Source organism: Brassica napus, chromosome C5 (assembly GCF_020379485.1).
Source record: "Brassica napus cultivar Da-Ae chromosome C5, Da-Ae, whole genome shotgun sequence".
Classification (NCBI taxonomy): domain Eukaryota; kingdom Viridiplantae; phylum Streptophyta; class Magnoliopsida; order Brassicales; family Brassicaceae; genus Brassica; species Brassica napus.
The window spans coordinates 36,697,930-36,710,047 of NC_063448.1; the positions used below are offsets into that span (position 1 = coordinate 36,697,930).

At 27.8% G+C, this 12,118-nt stretch overlaps 1 protein-coding gene across 1 annotated transcript; it reads left to right on the top strand.

Annotated features, from left to right (window-relative positions):
* Positions 1 to 3,581: 3,581 nt before the first annotated feature.
* LOC125587720 (lysine-rich arabinogalactan protein 19-like) lies at positions 3,582 to 4,400 on the top strand (the record flags this gene model as incomplete). Its single annotated transcript, XM_048758743.1, has 2 exons — positions 3,582 to 4,037; positions 4,130 to 4,400. Coding segments are annotated over 2 exons (552 nt in total), but the record flags the coding sequence as incomplete, so codon positions are not given.
* Positions 4,401 to 12,118: the final 7,718 nt, after the last annotated feature.

Genomic DNA, 12,118 nt, shown 5'->3' on the forward strand with positions numbered 1-12,118 from the left:
ACGATAAATCTTCGAGAAAGGTTACTCCAGGCCTCAGACAAACGATCCCGAACAACGAAACAACTATAAGGCTCTATCATCCAAACCCAACGCACCGTCCGACTCACAGACAGGCGAGTTGGATCGAACGCTCCGTCCAACTCGCCCGTTCGGCGAGTTGGACCGAACAAACCGTCAAACTTATCCATGTTAAACTTCCCAAGAGTAGGCTCCATCTGAACCGTAGAGATCTTGACATTCTGCACCAACAGAAAACCAACCACAACAACAAGCAAGGATTCCACAAACCACAACGATCGCAGCACGCAATCACATATAAGAGCTCTCTCCTTCTCTCTTATCAGATCTGATCTAACTCTTAGCCTTAGCACCCAACCTTGTGCACTGATACCACTTGTAGAGTTCTAGATCAATTTCTAGGTTTTAATCTTGCTAGTTCAAATGATTGATTCAAGTTTGTTTCTGTTTCAGGTTCGCGAGATCAATTGAAAACAAAGAACAACACAAGAGACTTTGTTCACCCGGTGTTCTCTGATCTACTCACCGGGGAGGGAATCGGAATCCCTCAACTGCTTCACTATCAGATTCGATTGATTTTACAAGCTCAACAACAATGGTGATTGTAAACAAATAACAGAGCAATACTTGAGAAGTTAGCAAGCTTATCGTTTCCTCTGTGAAGCCGGAAAGTCACCGCCGGAATGGTCCGATCTGACCGTTTAACGCCTTCGCAACTCCGTCGAGCTTCACCCTCACAATCTCAAGCTAAGTCTTCTTCTCTCTTTCGTGCTCTGAAACTCGATCTGATTCTCTTTCTCTAAAGCTAAGTCTTCTTCTCTCTTTCGTGCTCCGTATCTCGATCTGATTCTCTTACTCTAAAGCTAAGTCTTCTTCTCTCTTTCGTGCTCCGTATCTCGATCTGATTCTCTTTCTCTAAAGCTAAGTCTTCTTCTCTCTTTCGTGCTCTGTATCTCGATCTGATTATCTTTCTCTTGATTGATGATGACTGGATTCGAAAGTTTGTTATCTTCCCCACTTGCTTTTCCTGAAAATGCACCGTTTCATTTAGTAAGCAATACACAAGACTTTGGGCTGAGACTTGGGCTTGATTCTTTGTTGCAGGTTTCGGGAGAGCGTGGGCCGTGGAACACGAAGCCCACTCGGGTTTTGACTGAACTTTAACCTACAATAATCATAGGGATCAACTTGGTATGTTAGTTAAAAGATCTATGGAATGTTGATAGATATACATGTTTTTTTTACACACATGTGACCAACTTGGTATATATATTTTTTTTCATCCAGATCGCTTAATTCTATGCTCTTTTGTAACGTGTTTGAGATTTTCTTTCTAAAAAAAATATCTTTCCAGCTTATCTATTATATGTTAGTTTTGATATTAATAATCATTTAAATATATAGATATGATATTCGTTGCTTTGATAAGGAGGGTTTTAAGATTATCTTTTCATTAGTTAAATCCTACCAAATTCTCTTTCTAAATTTCAATATAAATCCTTAAATTCAACAAAACCCTCTGATATCCATCAAAACTTAAAATCTCCAAGACCTTCTCAAACCCCAAATACAATAAGCCCCTAAGTCCAAACTCAATAAGTTATAAGGCTATATGTCTAGTTTCCACCCACAATATCTGATCCGCAAAATTCACAAGAGGAAAATATCCTTTACTATTTCTATAAAGAATGTATATAAACCAAATAGCATGATGACTTTTGTGTTATACCAAGTCTAAACCAAATGGATTTATTTTTTTATTTAAAAAGAGAAGATTACATAAAGACACACTTTTGAGTAGGGATGGGCGTTCGGGTACCCATTCGGGTTCGGTTCAGATTTATTCGGATTTCTGATTTTTGGGGTTAAAAATTTCAGCCTCATTTGAATATTTATAAATTTCGTTTCGAGTGCAGTTCGGATCTTTACGGGTATGGTTCAGGCTCCGGTAATCCGTTATTATTTTCAGAATTTAAAATTCAAATATACTTAAAATTTTCTCAAAATATAAAAATAAAAATGATATATAACATATAAATTTGAGTAATGTTTGTCAAAATACCTAAACTTGCCATAAAAAATGGTTTAGCTTGAATATTTGGATAGAGAATCAATTGATATGTTAAGTATTTTTGGTGCTTTGATTATTGTTTAGTCACTTTTGATATTTACTTTTGACTATTTGTATATATTTTAAAATATTTTGGCAACTTCAAAATATCTTATACATTTTGGATATATTTTTTAGATATTAAATCTAAAAAACAATAATATATTCAAGTATATATATATCTGATTCGGATATATTTGGATACCAAAAATATTTTGGTTCGGATCGGGTTCGGTTTAAGTTCTTTAGATACCAAAAATTTGAACCCGTTTGGATATTTAACCAATTTCAGTTCGGATTCGATACTACTTTTTTGAATCGGATTCGGTTCGGTTTTTGGGATTCGGATTTTTTTTCCAGCCCTACATTTGAGACCTAAAGTTACATAAAGACACACTTATATCAAATGAGCACTTTAGGCATGATTTTTAAAGAAATCTAGACGAATTTGCCTCTGTTTGTTAGCAATACCAATTTTATTAAAACTATTGTTTACATACAGAAACACTTTTCTATTTCCTCCATTATTGTATATTTAAGATTCACTTATATTACAATGTGCATTTATATGTATATCTCAAATAAGTGAGCTTTTCCTTTATACTTGGGATCTTCAACCCCGCGCAAGCGCCGGGAGCTTTTGTTTTTTGTTTCGATTTGGTTAGTCAGCATTATCCATCTCCTTTTTAAAATCGATTTTTATCATTTATTTATAAAAATTAGTCTATCAAACATGTTGGTTTTGCGTAAAACGAAAGTGATATAACGAAAGATCCCAAGCTCGAAGACGCATTCATTTGCCATGACCATTGGTTTTGCATATAACAAAGTGAACGTGTGAATGGTAAAATTTGACAGTCTCCTCGTGTCACCGCACCACCTATTTAAATTATATGTTCATGCATTTCTTGATTCTCTGAGAGGTTTGGGATGAAGCGTCTTCATAGTGAAAAGAAATTTGGTATCTTCTTCTGAAGGTTCCATATCCAACGCTCTCCCACTTTTTAAACATTTCTCTTCTTGTGATCATTGATGGTGTTTGAGTGTTTTGTTCACCATTTTTATTCTTCTTCTAAGTTTTATACTCCTTTTGCTCTCCTTTCTCTGCATGACTTAATACATCTGCTAAATATTGAAATACAAATATTTCAAACATTTGTTTATACGAAAAATAAAATAAAATATTTTTCATTTAAAATTTTGCTTCCGTTGTTCTGAATTTAGTACATAATTGCTAGGATGCTGAAGTAAGGCAATGACAACGTCATAGGCAAGATCATAGACTGAATCTTTTGCCAGCTTACAATCATGCACAATAAGTGAATTTTAGAAAACATGTTACCTACTATCAATAAGAAAGTTGACAATCAGTTCATGCTGTAAATATCACCGCGAAATCCGAATCTATATTATAATATGAGACTTTCGTTGACCCATGAAAGGAAAGAGCTAAGCTACGCCTCCAACAACAGTTGTTCCACCCGTTTCAGCTACTCTGCCACCAGCATCTCTGACTACACCTCCACCAGCAGTTACACCAACCGTCTCACCACCAGCAGCTCCAAAGGTTGCACCAGTTATCAGCCCAGTAGCTCCGCCTCCACAACCACCACAAAGCCCGTGTGTGCCAGCTTCAACCGTCTCACCACCGCTTGCACCAGCCTCTCCCCAACCGGCATCACCACCACCAGCAACTTCTCCACCAGCAGCTTCACCGCCTCTAGCGCTTACACCAATAACTCTACCACCAGCACCAGCACCAGCTCCTGCCAAGCACAAGAAAAAGCACAAACACATGAGGCATCACCATGCCCCAGCTCCAGCACCAACTCCTCCAAGCCCTCCATCTCCTCCAGTTCTAACAGATTCCCAGGACATGTTTCCAGCACCATCACCATTTCAGAACGCGGTAACACTCTCTTACTAAACTACAATCTTTAAAAAGAAACGCACTCTCACCAAACTGAATTATATAACAATCTTTAATTTCTAGTTTTACAGAACGGAGGAAATGCCTTGAACCAGCTAGAAGGAAGAGTAGCAATGTGGCTCAGCACCGTACTGGGAACCCTCCTCCTGATGGCTATCACAGCCTAAAGTCTCTAGCTTTCTTCTCACTAGATCACCTATGTATCAACTCCAAAAGCTACATTTTTCCCCATTGTATACCAAACACATTTGATTAAAAAATAATACATTTTTTTCTTCTCTATTCTTTGCAGAAAATAAAATCATATCAAATTTGATCAGTACTTGAATCCTTGGAGGTTTCTTTGCGGAAGTCATACTCAACAATGACCAAGATTCTCGACCAGCTTATGATGCTTAAGACATCCACCACACTGCCAAAACAAATTAAAAAAAATTCTTTTAAAGACTACCATATAACATGTCTCTTCAGGACAATTAAGCAAACCAAAGACTTGTGTACCTGGACAAAGACAAGGCCATGTTCATAAGCCAAACGGTTGTTAAGCCGTTTAGTTCTTCTCTCTCCGCATGAGTTGACACCGAACTCCACTTGCAAACTTCTTCTTCTTGGTAGTTTAATATCTACAGAAGCAACCTGTCCTGCATGAAATTAACCAAAAAAAATCATCAGCGAGAGAAAGAGAGAAAGACACAAAACACCAACATCAAAGAGCAAACTACTCATTGAGTTAACCTCTGAGGATTCCTTTGATTCTTCTTCTTCTGGATCAGTGAGAGACCCTAAAACAGAAAACAACTGATTCCTTTGCTCGCGTGGTCCCTCTTCTATCACATGAACAGTTCTTGACCTGGAGAAACAGCAAAAGTATGAGACTTTTGTTGACCCATGAAAGGAAAGAGCTAAGCTTTAAGACCTGTGTTGAAGAGCCGATGTAGGAAAGAGCTAAGCTCTGATTATCATCTTCTACGTGAGACAATAAAAAGATGATAATCAGAAACAATTAAATATAAAAAAAGCCAAATTAACAGATTCAAAAAAGAATCTCTTCTGTTCGAGGAATGGGAAATAAAAGGCTTGAGAAAGCCATGGAGATGTGGTTTTCTTCCAGCTTGCGACAGCCATGGAGTTTCAGCATTAAAATTTCTCGATTTTTTTTTCCTATACACGCTTCATTTTTTCTTTATTTTCACGATGAGACTTTGATAGTACTCAAAACAGAGTCACATATCTTGTAAATCAGGTTTCGTCTTGAATTAATTTAACATTTATTCAAAAAGATAAAAGAGATAGCCAAATAAATGTTTAGATAATCGCTTAAGTATTTACCATGGAAGATTTAAGGAGATGATTTAGCCAGTGAAGGATCTTAATCTGAAAAGGGAGATGAAGAATTAACCAAACTTCTCAACATCAAAGACATTTCAAAAAAATCAAACAATAGTGAAAATCAACTCAGTCTTTTGATTAACAAACATCATTCAGAAAAATAAATCCCAATTGACAAATCTAGAGTGAATCCGTCAAAATCCAGAGATCAAGTAACTAAATTCAAGCACTCATGTGTATATCAGCACGTAACAGAAGCATGAACTCATTAAATCGACAAAGAGGAAACATATCTCATGATTACCTCTGGAAGAACCTTGCTCATCCATCACTTGTTGACACTACTTTGCAGGGAAGATACTCGATCGACTTCTATTTTTTCGAGACAATAAATTATTGGAGTTCGTAAGAAAACTGAACTCTAGTGGAAGAGGAGGCGCCCTCAAACGAAGGATCTCGAAGGAGACGGCAACCCTAATCAGCCAAAGGTGATGCATAGGAGGACGGTAGCGGGCCGGATCAAACCCATAACGCGACAATATGATAACTTGACATTTAAAAAAAAATAATAGAGGTGGATCCCACGTGCTTGCCTACGTGGCTAGGAGTTAATCCGCGCAGGATTATTTTTATTTTCAAATGTTAACCATATAGTTATTTCTTTGAACGTTGTATTCGGAACAACATCAAATTCTCAATTGTATGTTTGTGTGAATACATATTTTTTTAGAAAAAAATAGAAAACTATACATTTTTGAGATAGATGTTTGATATAGTTTTTCTTTTCTCATATTGTATATTTATTTATTATTATTTTTTTATATTGTAGGGCAATTCTCTCAAATAGATCTTTTAAGTCTTTATCACAAAATAGCATTCAATAAAGAAAATGACCAAAATAGCCCTTTTATTTTGAAAATTTTAATTTTTATTTTTAAAATTTTGAAACTCTATCCTCAAAACTCCACCCCTTAACTCTAAGCCATAAGTCTATGTTAGTTAACCATAGGGTATAAATGTATTTTTACTCTTTAATAAGACTTATTTTGGTCATTTTTCTCATTTATAGCTATTTTGTAACAAAAACTTAAAAAGGGCTATCCTAGAGAATTTTTCATTATTGTATATTTATTTATTCTAATTTTCTTGCTTTTATATCAAATGATAATATTACGATAGATGTTTAATTTAATATTTATATTTCTTATATTGTATATTTGCTTATTATTTATTTAAATATACATTATTCCATTTAACTATATATTTTCAGATAAATGTTTAATTAGTTTTTCCATTTTTTATATTGTATATTTACTTACTGTTTATCTTTTCTTATTTTTTATATTTACTTATTCTAATTTTCTTGCTTTTATATCAATGATAATATTACGATATATATTTAATGTAATGTTTTTATTTCTTATATATTATATTTACTTATTATTTATTCTTTCTTATATTTTATATTTACATATTATAATATTTAAAATTTATATTTACTTATTGTATTTTTAAATAATAAAAATGTAAAACAATACATTTTTCAGATAGATGTTTAATGTAGTTTTTGCATTTCTCAATTGTATTTTACCTATTTTTTATTTTTCCTATATTGTATATTTACTTATTCTATTTTTTTACTTTTATATCAAATGGTAATATTATTTATAAATTTTTAATGTAATATTTTTATTTCTTATATTGTATATTTACTTATAATTTATTTTACTGTATGTTACTCAGATTTGTTTTTATTTTGCTTATATAGTATATTTACTTATTCGAATATTACGTTAGATGTTTAATATAATATTTCTATTTATTATATTGTATATTTACTTATTATTTATTTTACTATACATTTTTTGAGAGAGATTTTTAATTTAGTTTTTTTTAATTTATTAATTTTATTTTACCTATTGTTAATTTTTCTTATATTGTATATTTACTTATTCTAATTTTCGTGCTTTTATATCAAATGATAATATTATAATAGATGTTTCATGTAAAATTTATATTTCTTATTTGTATGCTTAGTTTTCTTATATTGTATATTTACGTATAAAAATATTTGGAAGTAATAAAAATGTAAAACTCTACATTTTTCAAATCGATGTTTAATGTAGTTATTTCGTTTCTCATATTGTATATTTATTTATTTTATTGTATATTTACTTATCTAACTGTTTTTCTTTTAAATCAAATTATAATATTATGATATATGTTTAATGTAATATTTTTATTTCTTATATTTTATATTTACTTATTATTTATTTTATTATATATTTTTTAGATAGATGTCTAATGTATTTTTTGTATTTCTTATATTGTATATTTACTTATTATTCATTTTTCTTATATTTTATATTTAGTTATTCTAATATTATAATATATGTGTAATCTAATATTTTTATGTTGGATATTTAGTTATTATTTATTTAACTATACATTTTTCAGGTATATGTTTAATTTAGTTTTTCTATTTTTTATATTGTATATTTATTTACTGTTTATCGTTCTTATTTTGTATATTTATTTATTCTAAATTTTTTTGCTTTTATATCAATGATTAAATTACGATAAATATTTAATGTAATATTTTTATTTCTTATATACTATATTTACTTAATATTTATTTTTTCTTATATTTTATATTTATTTTTTCTTTTATTACGATAATTGGATAATATAATATTTCTATATTTTATATTGTGTATTTAGTTATTATTTATTTAACTATACATTTTTCAGATAGATGTTTAATTTAGTTTTTTTTCATTTCTTAATTGTATATTTACTTATTCTAATTTTCTTGCTTTATATCAAATGATAAATTATGATAGATATTTAATGTAATATTTTTATTTCTTATATTGTATATTTCCTTTTTATTTATTTTTTTCTTATATTATATATTTACTTATTATTTATTTTTCTTTTTATGTATACTTTTTTATTTTTTTTTATTAATGTCACGTGTCATCTTTTAAAAGAAATTTTTTTTTGCTGATGTGGACGCTGCCTAAAAAGCTCCATTTTATTAGTATAGTTCGTATATTTTATATTTAGTTATTTTAATATTATAATAGATGTTTAATCTAATATTTTTATGTTGTATATTTACTTATTATTTATTGAACTATACATTTTTCAGATATATGCTTAATTTAGTTTTTCCACTTTTTATATTGTATATTTACTTACTGTTTATCTTTCTTATTTTGTATATTTATTTATTCTAAATTTTTTTCTTTTATATCAATGATAATATTACGATATATATTTAATGTAATAATTTTATTTATTATATACTATATTTACTTAATATTTAGTTTTTCTTATATTTTATATTTATTTATTCTAATATTACGATAATTGTATAATATAATATTTCTATTTTTTTTATATTGTGTATTTAGTTATTATTTATTTTACTATACATTTTTCAGATAGATTTTTAATTTAGTTTTTTTTTTATTTCTTAATTGTATCAAATGATAAATTATGATTGATGTTTAATGTAATTATAATAGATGTTTAATGTAATATTTCTATTTCTTATAATGTATATTTACTTTTTGTTTATTTTTTCCTATATTGTATATTTACTTATTATTTTTAATGTACTATTTCTATTTCTTATATTCTATTTCTTATATTGTATATTTACTTATTTTTTTTTTATATGTATATATTTATTTTTTTTTATGAATGACACGTGTCATCTTTTAGAAGAAGTTTTTTTGGTGATATGGACGCTCTATGGAGCCTCAAAAACTCTATTTTATTAATATAGATACATTTTTCAGATAGATTTTTAATTTAGTTTTTTTCATTTTTTAATTATATTTTTAAGTAATCTAATTTTCTTACTTTTATATCAGATGATAAATTATGATAGATGTTTAATGTAATATTCTATTTCTTATATTGTATATTTACTTTTTATTTATTTTCCATATATTGTATATTTACTTATTATTGTTTAATGTAACATTTCTATTTCTTATAATATATATTTACTTATTATTTATTTTTCTTTATATGTATATTTATTTTTTGTTAATGTCATGTGTCATCTTTTAGAAGAAATTTTTTCCGTTGATGTGGACGCCCTATAGAGCCTCAAAAGCTCCATTTTATTAGTATAGAGCTCCATTTTATTAGTATAGATACATTTTTCAGATAGATGTTTAATTTAGTTTTTTCATTTTTTAATTATATATTTACGAATTCTAATTTTCTTGCTTTTATATCAGATTATAAATTATGATAGATATTTAATGTAATATTTCTATTTCTTATATTGTATATTTACTTTTTATTTATTTTTCTTATATTGTATATTTACTTATTATTGTTTAAAGTAACATTTATATTTCTTATATTATATATTTACTTATTATTTATTTTTCTTTATATGTATTTTTATTTTTATTTTTTGTTAATGTCACGTGTCATCTTTTAGAATAAGTTTTTTCCGCTGATGTGGACGCCCTATGGAGCCTCAAAAGTAGATACATTTTTCAGATAGATGTTTAATTTAGTTTTTTCATTTTTTAGTTATACATTTACGTTTTCTAATTTTCTTGCTTTTATTTCAGATTATAAATTATGATAGATGTTTAATGTAATATTTCTATTTCTTATATTGTATATTTACTTTTTATTTATTTTCCTTATATTGTATATTTACTTATTATTGTTTAATGTAACATTTCTATTTCTTATATTATATATTTACTTATTATTTATTTTTCTTTTTATGTATTTTTATTTTTATTTTTTTAATGTCACGTGTCATCTTTTAGAATAAGTTTTTTTCTGCTGATGTGGACGCCCTATGGAGCCTCAAAAGCTCCTTTTTATTAACGTAACATTTATATTTCTTTTATTATATATTTACTTATTATTTATTTTTCTTTATATGTATTTTTATTTTTATTTTTTGTTAATGCCACGTGTCATCTTTTAGAATAAATTTTTTCCGCTGATGTAGACGCCCTATAGAGCCTCAAAAGCTCCCTTTTATTAATATAGACTAGGGATTAACCCGGGGTACGCCCGGAATTTTTATTTTTTCTAATTTAACTAATTTAAGTTGTTAAATTATTTATATTTAGGTTATGATATATATTTATATAAATGTTAAGATGCATGTCATAATTAAAATTTATTTTTAAATTTTAACACGTTAAATTAACATATTTTTTACTATTTAAATATTTTTTTTGTAATTTTGTTGGCTATCTAGTTATCATATTTAAGAAAACTATTTGTTGAGTGTTGTAATAAATGTTTTAGATATTTAATTAAACTACAGAGTATTTTCGGATCAACCACATGCTCAACAATCGATCGATCCGTAAAAAGATGGTCGATCTCCTTGGCCAGGTAAGTACAATTTTAGCAAAAAAAAATCTTTGATTTTCAAATATTAAGTATATAACTATTCTTTTGAATATTGTTTTTTGAATTGTATTTTTTGATTAAATTATTGTATTATAATGTTTATGTAAATATTTTTTGTGATATTTGAATTTTTGCTGTTAGTATACTTAACCTAGATGATATTGATGTTTAACAATTTATTTTTTTCTGCAAATAGAAAATAATGATATATCAAAATGTATCTAATACTTGTTAAATGATAGTATAATGTAAATTACATCCATTATTTGAAAATAACCATTTGTTGTTTTTATTTATTTTTAAATCTGAAATTATTTTTATTTAAAAATATTATTCATATATAATATAATAGTTTAAGTTTGGAAGATTAATCTATATATATAATTTATGTCTATTTTTTAAAAAATAATTAAAGATATTATATATTGAGTAACTGAATAAAAGCTGAATTTCTTATCTTGAAAATGAAATATTTATATTTTTGTCTTCATGTTATACTCACCAATCCAGCATTGATATTTATAACTCAGTATGTTTTTAAAAAAAACTTAGTTTTAAGTAATAAACAATTTAATAAATTAAATTCATCACCTATAATGTTCTGTAAACTATATTTGAAAACTTTCTAAAATATATTTTAAGCATAATATTACTATTATTTAATTTAAGTTATTTTAAGCATAATATATGCTAAACCAAATTAAATTATATTTACAATAGGACCATCCTAAACCGGTTAATAAACCAAAAACAATACTAAACCAACATGAACCAATACCTATTTCGGCGAGGAAAGAAGTGTTTCGGGATAAACGCTTGAATGGTTATTAACTGTAATGGTTTGATCATGAAAGAGTTAGTATGAATATTAACAATAAAATTATGGATTAGATTAATTTAAATTTGTAAGAATACCTTTGAGTCTATGAAAAGCAATTCAATTCCCATGAATAAGTTTGGCTTTTGGAAGTTGCGGGTTTCCCAACAATGAATCCACGTAACAAAAAGTTCGTTGCTATAAAAAATCTCTTTCAAGGTCATTAAAGGTTTTTGGGACGGCAATAGTTGATGGTGGAACCATTTTTTTGCTCGAGTGCTTTGAAGTTTTCCTTGATAGTGTGAGGTTGATGTTGATGGAATAATAAATTTTATAGGGACTTTCTTGATGTAAAACTATACATTTTTATTTTTTTTGTTTAATGTGGTATTTCCATTTTTATATAATTTACTACCATTTTAAGATAGATGTACATTTTAAGATAGATGTTTAAATCTTAATGTACTTTTTCCATTTTTTAAAATGTTTATTTCCATTTCTT